This window comes from Rutilus rutilus (genome assembly GCF_951802725.1).
Source record: "Rutilus rutilus genome assembly, chromosome: 18".
In the NCBI taxonomy this organism is placed as follows: Eukaryota; Metazoa; Chordata; class Actinopteri; order Cypriniformes; family Leuciscidae; genus Rutilus; species Rutilus rutilus.
In genome coordinates this window covers 2,579,028-2,597,114 of record NC_140231.1, presented here as the reverse complement: position 1 = coordinate 2,597,114, position 18,087 = coordinate 2,579,028, and the positions used below count along the sequence as shown (strand labels likewise).

At 40.1% G+C, this 18,087-nt stretch overlaps 1 protein-coding gene across 7 annotated transcripts in view; it reads right to left on the bottom strand.

The window, feature by feature from the left end:
* aff4 (AF4/FMR2 family, member 4) overlaps positions 1-18,087 on the bottom strand; it is a 56,985-nt gene that overhangs the window by 9,026 nt on the left and 29,872 nt on the right. For 6 of the 7 annotated variants that reach the window (XM_084386860.1, XM_084386864.1, XM_084386862.1 and 3 more), the window contains 9 exons: positions 16,860-16,949; positions 16,132-16,162; positions 15,973-16,039; positions 12,157-12,249; positions 9,192-9,339; positions 6,371-7,195; positions 4,684-4,763; positions 1,945-2,146; positions 337-425 (listed from right to left, as the gene is read on the bottom strand). In XM_084386860.1, coding sequence (XP_084242986.1) covers positions 337-425; positions 1,945-2,146; positions 4,684-4,763; positions 6,371-7,195; positions 9,192-9,339; positions 12,157-12,249; positions 15,973-16,039; positions 16,132-16,162; positions 16,860-16,949 — 1,625 coding nt within the window. The remainder of the gene's footprint in view (positions 1-336; positions 426-1,944; positions 2,147-4,683; positions 4,764-6,370; positions 7,196-9,191; positions 9,340-12,156; positions 12,250-15,972; positions 16,040-16,131; positions 16,163-16,859; positions 16,950-18,087) is intronic. The other variant, XM_084386861.1, reaches the window with a different exon arrangement.

Below are 18,087 nucleotides of genomic sequence, written 5' to 3'. Positions count from 1 at the left end.
TTTATATCTCGCAATTCTGACTTTATATCTCGCAATTCTGACTTTATAACACGCAATTCTGACTTTATATCTCACAATTCTGAGAAATAAAGTCAGAATTGCGAGATGTAAACTCGCAATTGTGAGATAAAAAGTCGCAATTATCATTTAATTTTTTTTATTTTGTGGCGGAAACAAGCTTCCATAGATTTCAGTATGTAGTGTAAAAAAAAATAAAAAAAATTTTTTTTATATATATAGTTGCTTCTTACAATAATAGACAATTAGGACAAAAACTCTTGCTTTTCTCACAGTGTAAAAGAATCTTAAGGAAGATAAAGGATCAAGGCTTCATACCTGTCCTCAAACAGGAGTTTGGATCTGGATTTGGAGCCATCAGAGATGTGCGGCACTGTGACGGGATTCTCCGCTTTAGAGCTTTTCTCCTGGTTAAAACAAAAATGACATTGAGAAATTAGAAACTGAAACTCCGTCAAGACAAACTTTGATGCTGGACTTCACTGAAATAAACTCTATGCAAGAGCATGAACCATGTTTAGTGAGTTGTGTGTTCTGAAACGCGTCTCACCAAAACTCTCTCTTTCACGGCACAGCGACAACTCATACTATATAGAATGCAATCCGGATGCATTACATTTGCCATGTTGTCACTAGTCATGTTGCAGTCCAAAGTTACGAATGTAACTTTTCACAAAAATGAAATATTGCATAAAACATTAGTGAATAAAGCACCTTTTCCCATGTGTTTAAGAGAAATTTGGCACAAAATATCTAATAAAAATGAAAGTCGCAGCATTCGTACATCATAAATGAGTTGCGTCTCAAAGAGCGCACGGGTGAAACGCCATAAACACGTCATGTTCTCAGAGAACACCCTCTGTTGAGTCAGTCACGTGAGCTTTCTGTTGCGCATCTAGGGATTTAAATGTGCTTTAATCATATTTTATGCACGTCTTATCCATAGACTGTAAAAAAAATATGGACGACGCCCCTTCGCTCTCTTCCATTGGTGAGAAGTGAAGCCGCCAGTGTCCCGATATGGCGCTGATGAGCATCGCGTAACTAACTAAAAACAAACTTATTTTAAAAACAGACACTTGAATTTACATCAGCGTGATAAAAACTACAGTAAATGACAGAAACCACCTTCGGAAAAAAGGTATTTGAAGTGTAATGAAATTGTTTAGTTGGTCTCAAGTCCCGTTGAATAACACAGGGAGGCGGGGCTTATGACCTACACTAGGACCAGTCATCGGGGGGGGCGATCGAGACGCTTTGGCTTCACTTTTCAGGGCTTGTGCGGCACGCTTGGTCTTATCAGGTAAAAAAATCTCAATTGAGTGCAATAGATTTTGCACGTTTCTAGAATTGATGCCCATCTTGCCGGCAATGTTTTTAATGCGAGAACCCAAAATTGTATAAAATCGGTGGATGGAAATATAGTCACGTGACCCATCAGCTGCGTCGCTCCACTGCCATTCATAAACCCTCTCCCGTGGCCTCATGGGACAGTAAAGAGCACATCAGATGCACACTTCAGAATCTTTATTATTTATTTTTATTGTTAGCTATGGGCAAACTGAAAGTCTACACAGAGTGATAAGACGTCGCACAACAAGCAATGACAGGACAGAAGCTGAATCTGAAGCTTTATATAAGGGGGCACTAACGCATTTACAGAATATAGTCCATGAATAAATGAAAAATATGAAATTGTCCTTTGAGACTTTGAAGCTTCAAGGCTTTTTATATTCTGCAAATGCAATGACTTGGGACAGAACTAGCAGCGCTGTGTTTGTTATTACACAAAGTGATTGTGAACTGCATAATTGTATGTACACAATCCAGGACGGGTTACATAAAAGGTGGAGACGGTAAACAGTGTGTGCCTCTGGAACAGCCTGAGGTCCTCTCGTGTGTCTGCGTGTGTGAGGGCGAACGCACCTTGGCCTCCCTGCGGACGGGCTTGTCGTCGCCCTTGCGGTGTCTGGAGCCGCTCTTGCTGCTGTCTTTGCCGCTGGGAAGCGAGCTGGAGGACTGGCTCAGCGTGCGCTTGCGCGGGTGCTCGGGTTTAGCCGTCGGCTGCAGCGTGATGGAAGGAGAGGGCGCCGACTCCTTGTCTTTATCCTGAGCGCGCTTCGACGAGCTGCAGAAAAGAGTTGGGGATATCATGATTAATCAGCAGGAACAATCACAACCTGATCTCAGCAATGCCAGAAGTCACCGGTCTAAAAATAGGGCTTCTCACGCCAGGTCATCGTCGCTCTAAACCCAGAGTAAAGGAGCGTTTCACGCTAACAGTAGCTGCGTTTACAGGGACCCTAATCACTAATACAGGGTTCGTACAGACACTGGAACATGAAATTACAGGACTTTTCAAGCACTACTTTGTTGGTTTTCAAGGAATACAATCAAAGATCTTACTAATCAAACAATATCTTTATTAGCTTCAAAAAAAAAAAAGGTAAATGGATAAATAAAAAAAAACCAATAAACCATAATGGTAAAAGTAAAGTGCAGCAGATGCCATGACTGCGGTAACTTTAATCACTGAAGGGATATTATGACAAAGACATCACTTTACTTATTCAAACTGATTTTTTTCCCCTCATGAATATATGATTGACCTGAAAAATTAAAGCAGTATCATATACTTCGATATGAGGATTATTACACTCATATTCATGCGAAACGGCTCTATATCTGAATCAGACGGGCTGCAGCGTTAATTATGCGTGAAAATATTGTTTTATTGATCAAATTAAACACTAATTTCACATATATTGTTGAAGTACTTTTCAAGTACCTTTTCATAAATATGGCTGTTTTCAAGTGTTTTTCAGGACTTAAATGTCAAAAAGTCCAATTCGAGCACTTTAAGCACCTGGTACGAACTGTCGGAAACAGTCAAAAAGTCACATGGAACACGTCAATTGGAACGAATTGGCCAAATCCGATTAAAATCGTCATTCGGATTGTAAGGAATGGTGTAAACCTTTTCTAATCCGATCGAGAGGACATGTAAACACTTGATCCCGGGTTCCCACACCTTGTTAACTTCAAATTCAAGGACTTAAAGTGGGGACACATTTCACGTGAGAGCAAGGTTACATCGTGTTACCTCGTGAGATACACTGTTACAGTTTTGTGCGCGTGAACATGGCAACGTACTACACAAAGTACCTCACGCGGGAAACACTTAACGTAACGCGTAAATGCGCGTAACTAACGTAAATCTAGCAAGCTAGTGTGCGTAGGCCACGAAGTGTTGGCGAAATAACACATTAGCGGACCGGAGGGAATAATATAAATAAAATAAATTCAAGTACTTCCATGGACCTGTGTCTGTGTATGTTTACTGTGTATGTAACTTTCCAGAGTCTTGAAATCTTTTTTTCAGATTCGCAAACTTTCAAGGATTTGAAGGACCCGTGGGACGATCGCAGAGGTGTCAAAAGTATTCACATTCATTACTCGGGTAGAAGTATAGATACTAGGGTTTAAAAAGACTTCTGTAGAAGTTGAAGTATCAACTCAAGCTTTTTACTCAAGTAAAAGTATAAAAGTACTTGTTTCAGAACTACTTAAAGTATAAAAGTAAAAGTGCAATTCTCTCTCTCTCTCTATCTCTCTCTATCTCTCTCTCTCTCTATCTATCTCTCTCTCTCTCTCTCTCTATCTCTCTCTCTATCTCTCTCTCTCTATCTCTCTCTCTATCTATCTCTCTCTCTATCTCTCTCTCTCTATCTCTCTCTCTCTCTCTCTCTCTCTCTATCTCTCTCTCTCGACGCGATTTGCCCCGATTTCTCCCTCGCTTACCGCATCTAGGTTTCCTTCGGACGAGTTTTGGCGCTGCGCACAACCAAATGTAACTACAGCCTCACACAAGTTAGAAAGACACCACAACACAAATCAGTTTAGCGATGTGTATTCAGGAGGCGGGACTCAGATCTAAACCGTTTGTGTAATTGGCCAAGTTTTTTTGCAACGACGTCAAGCCGGAATGAAAACAAGCCGAAATTAAATAGGAGTAACGAGGCTATTTTTAAAATGTAAGGAGTAGAAAGTACAGATAATTGCAAGAAAATGTAAGGAGTAGAAGTAAAAAGTCGTCTGAAAAATAATTACTCCAGTAAAGTATAGATACCCCAAATTTCTACTTAAGTAAGGTAACGAAGTATTTGTACTTCGTTACTTGACACCTCTGGACGATCGGAGTGAAAACCTATACTGGGAAGTACTGCGCATGTGCAATGACGTAGAAATGGCGTAATGACGTATGACACGAGGAACGAGCTGTTGTTATTTTTGTTTCTGTCGTGTCATTTTAAAACACTCGTCTGTGAAGTGGAGCAGGACAACGACCCATCAGTCCTCGTTTCAGACTCTCATCCACAGACGACGTGTTCCGGGTGCGGGAAGGGACGTTTTTGGTGCTCAATTAATGAATGTTGCGGTATTAGAATGTTATGACTAGATGCTTCGCAACCAACAACGAATTGCGTGCCTCATATTCATGTGATCTGGACAGTCACGGAAACATTGCACCCATTTTCCCAAGCTTTACAAGGTTTGGGATAATTTTCTCATTTCTCCTCACTGCTTTACAAAACTTTTCCGGTGGATGTGGGAACTCAGTTTAACGTGGAGGTCATCTGAAGGGTTAAAGCAGAATGAACTCACTCTTTACTGCTCGATTTGTGTGAGGACTTCTCATCCACTTTGGACTTCTTATTGTCTGGTTTGAGACCGTCGTCATCATTCTGTGGGAGGAACACAAGATTCAATAATAAGGAACACTACCTTTCAAAAGTTTGGGATCAGTAAGATAAAAAATTGTAAATTTAAGTTTGGTTTAGGTTTAGATTCATGTAATTATGCGTAATTTACTGTTATTACTACAGTAAGGTATAAAAGGACACTAAAATAAACCGTTACCCAATTGTGATTTGTAAAAGCAACGTTACAATCGAACAAATTCACTTATCCGCAATCTCAGATGAGTTTTTCACAGAGCTTGTCGCAATGCCATATGTATTGCATTTTCAGAAGATATTTTAGAAGATCGAGCCGTCTAAATCTAGGAGCCGTTTCGTCTCAGGAACTCAAGCTGTCCTGAAAAGGCAGTGTGCTAGGATTTGAAACGGACCTAATATCGTGTTTAAAGGTGACGTTATGTTTCTTTATCTTTCCTTCAATGTGTAATATTGCTGTTTGTGCATGTAAATGATCTGCAAAGTTAAAAAGCGCAACGTCCACAGCAAAGGGAGTGAATCTCTCCAGCAGAAAGCACTCGTCGTCTGTAGTTCTGCCATGACTTCGCTTTGTCAACATGTTTTTCTTCCACCGTGAGGGCAAAAAACATTTGTGTGAACCGACACTATAATTACCCAAGATATAATACTGTTTACAGCGGCTCATGAAGCCTTGGGAATTGAAACTCAGTTATGGTGAGGTGTGTTACATTTCTGACGCGTGATCTAAGAGTTCTCCTGTTCACACCAAGGACGATATCGATAATGAACCGGATGAAGCTCTCAAAGTCGTTCTAATATAAGAGAATAGCAGTTCAAACCACAAATATAGCGATAATGGCAGAGAGGAACAATATCATTGGAATTTTTTTTTTTTTTCAGCTGATGAACGATAAAAACATCGGCAGCCAATGAGAATCCATTGTGCTTTTAAGAGCTCGAGCATTTACCGTTCGTTGGTGTGGATGCTAATATAGATATCGTTAGAGGTTATCTTCACAGTTATCGCTCTTGGTGTGAACGTTCATTGGTAGACCAATCACAACAGACTGGGTATTTCGGAAAGGCAGGTTTTAAAGAGACAGTAACTGAAAGAGCATTTCAGGTAGAGCAATGCTATTCACAGTATAAGAAAAATAATGTCCTTTTTGAACTTTAAATCATGTAAATGTATTAGCAGACCCCCCCCAAAAAATTTAATTATGAACAAAAGTGCATGTTATTTCATTTCAATAAAAGATGCTTGATTTGGTTTAGATTTACTTATTGCGCTCGCTTGCGCCCTCTTGTGGGCATAGGAGACAATACAGCGCTTTTTTCCTCTAACATTAAGCATTGCCTTTGAAATTTGAAATAAAATATACTTCGAATTTAGCTAATATTTATGAAAAATTTTAATTTAGCTTTTCAGCCATTTTGACAGCCCAACCAATCAGAGCAGAGTTGGGCAGGTTTTAAAGAGACAGAGCATTTCAGTCACAGTGTGAGACAAATGATGTCCTTTTTGAACTTTTTAAATCATGTAAATGTATTAGCAGACCCCCCAAAAAATTTAATCATGAAACAAGCATAATATGCATATTTTAAATGCTACCCACAAATCGGCTCCAACCAACCTTGTGTTTTCTCTTGGCCTTGCTGGCTCCCTTCTCTCCCGGCTGCTTCTGCAACTCCTTGGCTTCTCCAGGCGAGCTCCTCTCCACCTTCACCTCCGTGTCCTTTAACAGGCGTCCCGGGACTCTGGACAGCAGGTTCAGGTCGATCTGCACCAGCAGTCGGGGGGGCAGCCTGTTTTCGGGGTCACTCAGTGGGGAAAGCATGGGCGAGAACAGGGCGGACGGGTTCTCGGGGTACTGATCTCTCGGCGTCTGCGAAGACGACGGCACGCTTACGTTGCCCTCAGAGTCCGACGAGGACGACTCGACGATCTCACGGGACTTTTTGGGCGCTTTTTTGCGTTTGTCTGATGCTGGTCGGGGAGAGGAGGTTTTGGGCTCCTTCTTGATGTTGGGTTTGCGAGGGCCCTTGTTGGCGGCGCGGGCTCGGTGTGACGGGATCTCAGGCGAGGGTTCGGTCTCTACTTTCAACCCACCTTTCGGCTCCTCAACCACTGGCGGCTTCTCTGTCTTTTTAGGCTGTTTTTTACCCACAACTCGTCGCCCACCCTGAGTTACGCCCTCACTTTGAGCGGGAGACTTCTGACTTCGCCTTTGCCAGCTCTCTGAGCCCTTCTGATTGGGCCGAAGGTCTCGTCCCGAGGAGGGCGTCGGGTCTTTAGATCCCGGGCCACTGTAGACTCTGCTCGAGTTGGTTTCTCGCCCCTCTTTCTTATACTTTGTTGGCGTCGTGCTGCTGTTCTCCACCGGAGAAGCCGGGGACAGCTTGTTCTCCTTCTTGATCCAGTTTTCCAGCTGCCATTTGTTAACGGTGGGCTGCTCCCGCTGCGGTCAAACGGGGAAACTTGCATTGAGTGCGACATCAAACTCGGATAAGCATTAAACAATTCTTGTTATGGATTCAATGCTCCATCATTGATCATTATTTACCTGTTTAACGCTATTAAGCTGCTTTGAATCAAACTGTATTGCATAAAGCGCAATATTACAAAAACTAATTACAAAGCATTCCATAACTGGTCATTATTGAGCAACATTAAAGGGATACTCCACTTTTTTGGGAAATAGGCTCATTTTCCAACTCCCCCAGAGTTAAACAGAGTTTTACCGTTTTCGAATCCATTCAGCCGATCTCCGGGTCTGGCGGTACCACTTTTAGCATAGCTTAGCATAGATCATTGAATCGGACAAGACCATTAGCATCTCTCTAAAAAAAAAAAAATGACCAAAGAGTTTCGATATTTTTCCTATTTAAAACTTGACTCTTCAGTAGTTACATCGTGTACTAAGACTGACGGAAAATGAAAAGTTGCGATTTTCTAGGCTGATATGGCTAGGAACTATACTCTCATTCCTGCGTAATAATCAAGGAACTGTGCTGCCGTACCATGAGTCCAGCAGGCGTAATGATATGACGCAGCGCCTGAAAATAGTCCCCAGCTCGGTAACTTCCAACGTGACCGGGACTAAGTTTGTCTAACCTATTAGACCTATTTTCAGGCGCTGCGTCATATCATTACACCTGCTGGACTCATGGTACGGCAGCACAGTTCCTTGATTATTACGCAGGAATGAGAGTATAGTTCCTAGCCATATCAGCCTAGAAAATCGCAACTTTACATTTTCCGTCGGTCTTAGTACATGATGTAACTACAGAAGAGTCAAGTTTTAAATAGGAAAAAAAATCGAAACTCTTTGGTCATTTTTTAGAGAGATGCTAATGGTCTTGTCCGATTCAATGATCTATGCTAAGCTATGCTAAAAGTGGTACGGCCAGACCCGGAGATCGGCTGAATGGATTCGAAAACGGTAAAACTCAACTCTTTAACTCTGGGGGAGTTGTAAAATGAGCCCATTTCCCAAAAAAGTGGAGTATCCCTTTAATGCATTCATTCACAAATGCATGTTTTAGGTTGCAACTGGTATCAGTACTTTTGAAATATTGTTACACCTTTCATAATACAAAAATGCAACAATATGTATCATGGATAGTTCACCCAAAATACAAATTTGTGTTAGTGTTTTAGTTTTAGTGTCAGTTCTACATTAAACTACTATATATAATGTTGAATATAATGTACAGGGTGGGCCATTTATATGGATACACCGTAATAACATGGGAATGGTTGGTGATATTAAAGTCCTGTTTGTGGCACATTAGTATATGTGATGGTCACCACCCATCTTGAGGAGTTTGCCCCCTCACATATACTAATGTGCCACAAACAGGACTTTAATATCACCAACCATTCCCATGTTATTACGGTGTATCCATATAAATGGCCCACCCTGTATAATAATGCAATGGGGGAATATGTGTGTGTCCTGATAATGCCAAATATCTGATGTTACCAGTGAAAAGTGTCCTACATTATTTTAAATATATCTAGTCAGTGACAGAGAATATTCATCTACAATAATTCAGTATTTTCAGCTTCAGAATCATGAATATTGTTATTCTGGTGTCTCTATTGTCCTGTGCTTTGGGTTTCAGCACCGAGTCCAAGCCTATTCATTTACACACACAATGTAAAGCCAAATTTAGCGTTTTAATCAACAGGACATTTTTTGTTAACCTCATATCATATGTCTTGGAGTATCGCAATAATATGGTATGGTGAGTTCAATATCGTGATATGTATCGTATCATGACATGAGGGGATCGTTACACCCCTTGTACTCATACTTTGTCTCATCCCATGTGCTATATAAACCAACTTTTACTAACAATGTTGAGGAAAATACTACTCAGATCAGTCCTTCATGCTCATGCAGTGCTACTCTGTATTAGATGAGTTGTGTGTTTGTGCCAGTGGTTCACCTCAGGTGTGGCTGTCCGAGGCGGCTCGTTGGTCTCGCTCTCTGAAGAGCTGCTCTCGCTCTCGCTGTCAGAACTGGAGCTGCTCTCCGACCCGCTGCGACTGCTGGTGTCCTCTTGCTCGGCACCCCCGCTGTTATTACTGTTGTTACTGAGGTACACATGCAAACTGAGTTTCTACTTGTTGGCTAAATGATTCCTGATGCATCAACTACCAAGCATGCAACATTGCAAAGGCACAAATAACTATGAGACTATGCCAAAAAAGCTAGTTAATTCACCTAAAGCAGGATTAACCTTTGGTCTGTTGCACCAGCTGTGCGAAACTCACAACTTGGCTCAGTTTTGACGTAAAGGGGTGCAGTTACAACTTACACACTACAAAGAAAAGTTGCTTTACGTGTCACCATTCAAGTGTTAGTTCTCCCAAACATGAAAGTTGTGTAATTTATTACTCACCCTCATGAGTTTTTTAGTTCATCTTCAAAACCCAAATAAAGATATTTTAATTATGTCTCTCCACTGAGAGACAGCACACAATCGTAAAACTAATCCATATGAATCAAGCAGTCAAGTAAAACATTTCTGAAGAGACACGATCGCTTTATATGATGAACAGATTTGATTTAGGCTTTTATTCACATATAAACATTCAAAGCACAGATCTGATATGGTAAACGGGAGATATGATATGCTTGACGTGCGATAACCAATGAGGTTCATTCTCGTGTTACGCAGCACGTTTGAGCTTCTTAAAGAACCAATGAGATTCATTCTCGTGTTACGCATCACGTTTGAGCTTCAGCAAGAACCAATGAGATTCATTCTCGTGTTACGCATCACGTTTGAGCTTCTGCAAGAACCAATGAGGTTCATTCTCGTGTTACGCATCACGTTTGAGCTTCGGCAAGAACCAATGAGGTTCATTCTCGTGTTACGCAGCACGTTTGAGCTTCTCAAGAACCAATGAGGTTCATTCTCGTGTTACGCATCACGTTTGAGCTTCGGCAAGAACCAATGAGGTTCATTCTCGTGTTACGCATCACGTTTGAGCTTCTGCAAGAACCAATGAGGTTCATTCTCGTGTTACGCATCACGTTTGAGCTTCGGCAAGAACCAATGAGGTTCATTCTCGTGTTACGCATCACGTTTGAGCTTCGGCAAGAACCAATGAGGTTCATTCTCGTGTTACGCAGCACGTTTGAGCTTCGGCAAGAACCAATGAGGTTCATTCTCGTGTTACGCATCACGTTTGAGCTTCTGCAAGAACCAATGAGGTTCATTCTCGTGTTACGCATCACGTTTGAGCTTCGGCAAGAACCAATGAGGTTCATTCTCGTGTTACGCATCACGTTTGAGCTTCTGCAAGAACCAATGAGGTTCATTCTCGTGTTACGCATCACGTTTGAGCTTCTGCAAGAACCAATGAGGTTCATTCTCGTGTTACGCATCACGTTTGAGCTTCGGCAAGAACCAATGAGGTTCATTCTCGTGTTACGCATCACGTTTGAGCTTCGGCAAGAACCAATGAGGTTCATTCTCGTGTTACGCATCACGTTTGAGCTTCTGCAAGAACCAATGAGGTTCATTCTCGTGTTACGCATCACGTTTGAGCTTCTGCAAGAACCAATGAGGTTCATTCTCGTGTTACGCATCACGTTTGAGCTTCGGCAAGAACCAATGAGGTTCATTCTCGTGTTACGCATCACGTTTGAGCTTCGGCAAGAACCAATGAGGTTCATTCTCGTGTTACGCATCACGTTTGAGCTTCTGCAAGAACCAATGAGGTTCATTCTCGTGTTACGCATCACGTTTGAGCTTCGGCAAGAACCAATGAGGTTCATTCTCGTGTTACGCATCACGTTTGAGCTTCGGCAAGAACCAATGAGGTTCATTCTCGTGTTACGCATCACGTTTGAGCTTCGGCAAGAACCAATGAGGTTCATTCTCGTGTTACGCATCACGTTTGAGCTTCTGCAAGAACCAATGAGGTTCATTCTCGTGTTACGCATCACGTTTGAGCTTCTGCAAGAACCAATGAGGTTCATTCTCGTGTTACGCAGCACGTTTGAGCTTCTCAAGAACCAATGAGGTTCATTCTCGTGTTACACAGCACGTTTGAGCTTCAGCAAGAACCAATGAGGTTCATTCTCGTGTTACGTAGCACGTTTGAGCTTCTCAAGAACCAATGAGGTTCATTCTGGTGTTACGCATCACGTTTGAGCTTCTTAAAGAACCAATGAGGTTCATTCTCATGTTACGCATCACGTTTGAGCTTCTGCAAGAACCAATGAGGTTCATTCTCGTGTTACGCAGCACGTTTGAGCTTCAGCAAGAACCAATGAGGTTCATTCTCGTGTTACGCATCACGTTTGAGCTTCGGCAAGAACCAATGAGGTTCATTCTCGTGTTACGCAGCACGTTTGAGCTTCAGCAAGAACCAATGAGGTTCATTCTCGTGTTACGCATCACGTTTGAGCTTCTCAAGAACCAATGAGGTTCATTCTCGTGTGACGCAGCACGTTTGAGCTTCGGCAAGAACCAATGAGGTGTTTGCGTTGATCAATGTTTATATGTGAATAAAAGCCTAAATTGAATCTGTTCATCATATAAAGCGATCGTGTCTCATCAGAAAATGTACTAAACAGCTCAATTCATATGGATTAGTTTTACAATCTCTTTATGAATATTTTGAAGTGTCAAAGTGGTAGTTGCGTAGCTGTCAATGGAGGGACAAATATATCTCAGATTTCATTAAAATATTTTAATTTGTGTTTTGAAGATGAACGAACGTCTTACGGGTTTGGAACGACATGAGCGTGAGTAATTAAACTTTGTTTAATTTTTGGGTGAACTAACCCATTAAGGCTAAACTACCAGTGCATGTTTTATTTTGTCACCCTCTCCCATGGAATCAAACTAATGAAGTACACGATCTCTCTAAACATCAGCTGTACGAGTGTGTCACCTTGCTGAGGTGTTTCGGGACGTGTTTTTGGCAGGATCTTGCTCTCCGTCACTGTCTTCGCTGGTGCTAAGCTTCAGATCATCCTGCAGTGTGCTGGAATAAGAGCAGGACAACAGGACTTCAGCTAAACTCTGAGACACTGAGAGGTGTTGATTTCCCCAAGATAAAAAGCTTTAAAACTACTGTAAAAACATATTATATTCCATTAGAACACTTCCATTAAAAGAAATAAAGATAAATTCAAGTTATCAGAATCTATGTTACGCTACAGATAAAAAAAATAATAAGTAGTAAGAAGAATTATTTTCTGTAATTATTATTATTATAAACCGAAGATTAGGGGTGTGAAGTGAACCGACACTGGTCTCACGGTTCGGTTCGATTACGATTATCATGTCATCGATTCAGTTCAATTCGATATCACGATGCACCGCATCCTCAATTTAAATTTTACTTCAAAAGTGATGTGTGCGCACGCGTGTGTGTGTGTGTGTGTGTGCGTGTGCGCGTGCTCGCCTGTTCGAGAAGTCGCAGTGACTGAAACAATGACATTCCAGTTTAAGTTTTAAGGGAGTAAAGCTTGTTTATGCCATTAAGAAAAGGAAAATCTGTCAAATAAATTTTGTTTTAAAGAAATGTTCATTTAAAAGCAGCGCTCATTAATCAGTGTGTTAACATTAAAGATGCGCGCATCAACCGTCGCCGAGTCCGCTGTTGAAGGTGACGATCATCCATTTATAATCACGTGTAACAGTAACTGTAATTTGAGCATCGGGTGCGGACACTTAAATCAGAGAGAGTTATTGAGGCGGATGGATGATTTATTTTTGTCTGTGGATTCGGCGTTGGAGCTCATCCGCGCGTCTCTAAAGCAGTCAGACTCTGCCAGGCGTTAACAGCTCGCGGTGAAAACAGCTAACGTGGTTTATCAAGTTAGTGTATTACCTCCTGCATATTCTAATTGTGCGTGACATGAGCGCACACAGCGCGTGTCTTCTGCAGGTCGTGCTTACCAGGTTGTTCATAAAAGCCTAAATGTGCTTGGAGCATTTTTAATTTTCTCTCACTCGCGTCTCTCCTCCCTATGCCATCGTATGCTACCGCGACAAAGCACGTACGCGACAAATGACGTCAGAAAAGCGTCAGTACATTATAATCGGTTATGGCCTATTACTGAACCGATACCGAATCGTCCTCGTCTGCATCGCGATGCATCGTAGAAACGATTAATTTTTTACACCCCTACCGAAGATGCGGTCCACAAAGCCTAACTTGAATCGCACTCGGAAATGTTCTTTTATACGTAATGCTACGGGCCACAGGACAGGACAGGCTTAAGCCAATCGCAAATCTAAAATTAATCTCATAGCCTACGTTCACATACATATTTGCGCATCCGATTGGAATCTGATCTAAAATTATTGATGTATCGCAACTGTTCAGCTCTTTTGTTTTCCTGAACATCTGCATTGGTTTCAATAGCGCTGCGTTGGTAGGAATACACCAAAAACAACAACCACCACAAAGGAGGAGGATTGCAATAGAGATGTTGTCTTATTTAAATTCTACAACATGACAATGTGTATCCGGCGAACCGAACTACTGCGCCGGCGCACGCTGACGTCTCTGTCGGTTTACAAACATGTTTACTCGGGCTGCACGAAAAATGCGATACGTGATAACTCATTAAATAATGCGATACGATAATGCTTAAAGTGTGTAAAATAAACTTAAATGATCTTTAAAATACATATAAAATTATATAACCTACATACGTGTTTCACATTCTTTTTGTGATAAGAAAACATCCCTGCAGCTTCTGACAGTGAACAGCAGTGTTTTACTGTAGCGTAAGAAGTTAATAGTTAAAAGAAGTTAATAGAATAAAAGTTAATAGTTAATTGAAGTAATATCAGTTTATAAGTTTATCAATATAAGTTTATCAATATCAATATAAGTTTATTAAACTCTAACCCTCATTGATCCCACTCCCCTTATATACTGATTGACTCTCCTCTCCCTCCTCACACCTGCCTCCATTTTGTTATTTGCAATACTATAATGTTCATTTGCACTGCTGACTGTTATTACAGTAACAACTGTTTACATATGCATCTTGCACTACTACCTTGACTGGAATATGCTCATTTGCACTGCCGACTGTTATTTACAGTACCGACTGTTATATATACATTGCAATATCGTACCTTATCTGTAATATGCAATTACTTTCCACTGCACTCACTCGGATAGCTTCTGTCCAAACTTTATTTGCACTACTTTAAATCCATTGTTATACTGCTCATTAGCCTAACTTATACATATATCTATTTGTAAAATTCTGTTTATAGTAATATCCATCTGTATATTATGCTCACATTCTGTTTATAGTAACAGCCATCTGTATATATATTCATAGTACATATCTATCTGTAAAATTATGTTTATAGTAACAGCCATCTGTATATTATATTCAGTACATATCTATCTGTAAACATTCTGTTTATAGTAATAGCCATCTGTATATTATTATATTCAGTACATATCTAGCTGTAAATTCTGTTCACAGTAATAGTTATCTGTATATTATATTCATAGGACAATCTATCTGTAAATTTTTGTTTATAATAGTATTCAACTCTATATTTATTCAGTACATATCCATGTTCTGCACTTATGAACCACTGTATATCCTGCACTTGCTGCTATTGCACTTCTGGTTAGACCTAAACTGCATTTCGTTGCCTTGTACCTGTACTTGTGTAATGACAATAAAGTTGAATCTAATCTAATCTAATCTAATCAGGTTATCCTACATTAGGGTTATTTCACAACAGAAACTGAATAATCAAAATGTAAAAATAAAACACTGCTTAGTTTTCACTGTATGAATTAAATATACACTTATTCTTATTAAAGCTACAAAAGTTATTCAGCGAGTGATTTTCTCTTTGTCTTTAGTTCATGACCGCAGTTATTGCAAGCCGTTACGATATACATATCACGATATTTTTTACAGTTTACATTAGTTTACGTTAGGAAGTCACAAACCACGTGAAGTCCAATTTGTGCGAGACTGAGATTTCCAGGAATGCGATTTGGATAGGATTTCAAACCACATATGGATGTAGCTTGAAACAGATTTGTATTAAATCGCATTTCATGTGATTTTTTGCTGTTCACATTCGCTAATTCTGATCGGATTTCAATCGGATATGCACAAAAATTTGGATTTTGGACTGACAGTCTGAACGTAGCCATATTGATGTACCGTCTAAATTAGATTGCATTGGGTTGAAATATTCAACTGATCAAATGTGACCCTGGACCACAAAACCAGTCACATGGGTCCATTTTTAGAAAATGAGATTTATACATCATCTGAAAGCTGAATAAATAAGCTTTCCATTGATGTATGGTTTGTAAGGACAATATTTGGCCGAGATACAACTATTGAAAATCTGGAATCTGAGGGTGCAAAAAAATCGAAACATTGAGAAAATCTCCTTTAAAGTTGTTCATGTTGGCGATTGTGCTGCATTCACTCACAAATAAATGTTTTATATATTTACGGTAGGAAATTTACTAAATATCTTCATGGAACATGATCTTTACTTAATATCCTCATGATTTTTGGCATAAAAGAAAAAGCGATAATTCTGACCCATACAATGTACTGTTGGCTATTGCCTCAAATATACCCGTGCGACATGTGACTGGTGACGTGATCCAGGGTCACATATATCAAAATATTTAGTGAACAGAAAGAGCTCCAGACAGAACAGGCAGATTTACTTCAGCGTTTCAGACACTCACTTGGACTGGTCGCTGTCGCTTGGCTTTGACGGGTGACTGGTGGATGCGCTCTTCCCTGAGATTTTTTCTGAGTGAGGGAAAATCAGCACACAAAAAAATACATCAATTTAAAAGGCTAAAGAAACACTCAAGTCTCATTAAATGACTGCTAGAACTTACTTTGTGCCCCAAAAGACAGGTGCTGGGCATCCTACAACAAAGAAGCTAACAATTACTAATTGAATACACGTATACATACATGGCAAAAAAAAGTTTGACTGGTTTCAAATGCTAAACCGGTAGATCAAAATGAATATGAACACTGTTGAGTGAAGAAATGCAATGGCAATCATGCATTCTGTAGTGCAGCTTATGGGTACAAACACATACTTTCTGCACTGAACTAGGGCTGTCAAATACAAATGTTCATGTTATTGTGTGGTCATGTAGTCCATTACGCTCTGTTGAAGTGTTTTTGATGCACTTACACAGTTTTATGCACTATTGTAACCTAATTTTCCTTGCATGCACATTAAGGAAATTATATTTTATTTAAGAAAAAATTTTCTTAAAAGTTAATGCACTTTAAAAAGTGAATGTTATTTCTTTTCAATAAAAGATGCAACGCTTGATTTGGCTTATATTTGCTTGTTGCGCTCGCTTGCGCCCTCTTGTGGGCATAGGAGACAATACAGCACTGGTTTCCTCTAACATTAACAAGTATTGCCTTTAGAGTTGGAATATAATTCTTCATTTTGCTAATATTTAAGAAATTTAGCTTTTCAGCCATTTTGACAGCCCTACATTAAACGACTCTGTTTTTATACTATCCTGCAAACATGATTAAAATGGACTGAGCCAAGTGTGTGGCAGGTGTGTGTGACCACAGAGACCCTCTCATATCTGACCTTGGAGGTGGAGAAAGGGAATTTTGACGGTTCAGTCTTGCAGGGCGTGTGAATGGCTGTCAGCGGAGGAGGCCAGACCTGAGTCATTTCCTGGAGAAGAAAACACAGTTCAATCAAGTGGGTTTTAAAACTAATTTCCCCTTCTGCACTTTGACACCATCATCTCTTCTATCTGCCTTTTTATAGCCGGACAGCGTCTCCAGTGGACAGCGATCTCGGCACCACTTACACATCGAACATTTCCAAGACTTACCATGTGTTCAAAATATTGACATTTAGGCTAATTCAAAGTGCTTTCCAGAATGTCTTGCGGTTCCTTTCTTTACGAACGGATTAGAAGTGTAGAAAACGGAAGAAAAGGTTTATTAAGTTTGATTATAAGTTTTCTTAAGAGTTCTTATCTTTGGGGAGAGTAACGAGAGAAAGTGGGTAGCTGACAAACTTTGAGGTTGGCTAGTCTAAAAGTTTGAAATAGGTTTGAAATCTTGAAGTTTTAAAGGTAAAAAATAAAGCACAGACCATATTAAGACTATTCTAGATCCCATCAGACTGCTAAAAAAACACATTAGAATGTTTTCATTCGCTCCAAGCATTTTTTAACCATACCGGTAGGCATTGTTTGCATGTTTGAAACATTTTGTAAGTGTTTCTAACATGTTACTAAACACTGCTAGTCCATACTTAGCATTTCAACATGGCATTTTTAGCATTTAATTTATTGCTACGTGTTACAAGGCATTGTTAGTTCATTGTCAGCATATTCTAACACGCAGCTAGTCATTTTTAGCATGTTTTAACGCTGTTAACATGTAACATATGCCTAAGCATTGCTAACATGTTACTAAACACTGCTAGTCTGTTGTCAGCATTTTTTCACATGCTGCTAGGCACTGTTAGCATGTTTTAACATATTTGTAACATTTAGCATATTGTGAAGTGTTGCTAGGCATCACTAGTCTGTTGTCACCATAGTTTAACATGTTGCCAGGCAATGCAAACACATTTTAACATGTAACATACAGCTAAGCGTTTGCCAACATGCACTGCTAAATACTGCTAGCCTATCATCAACATTTCAACATAAATGTTGTTAACATTTAACATATTGCTACATTTCTAACATGTTGCTAAGCATTGTTGATCCGTTTTCAGCATTTGTAACATGCTGCTAGGCATTGCTAACATGTGTTAGTGTGTTTTTAATAGTTAGCATTTTGCTAAGTGTTGT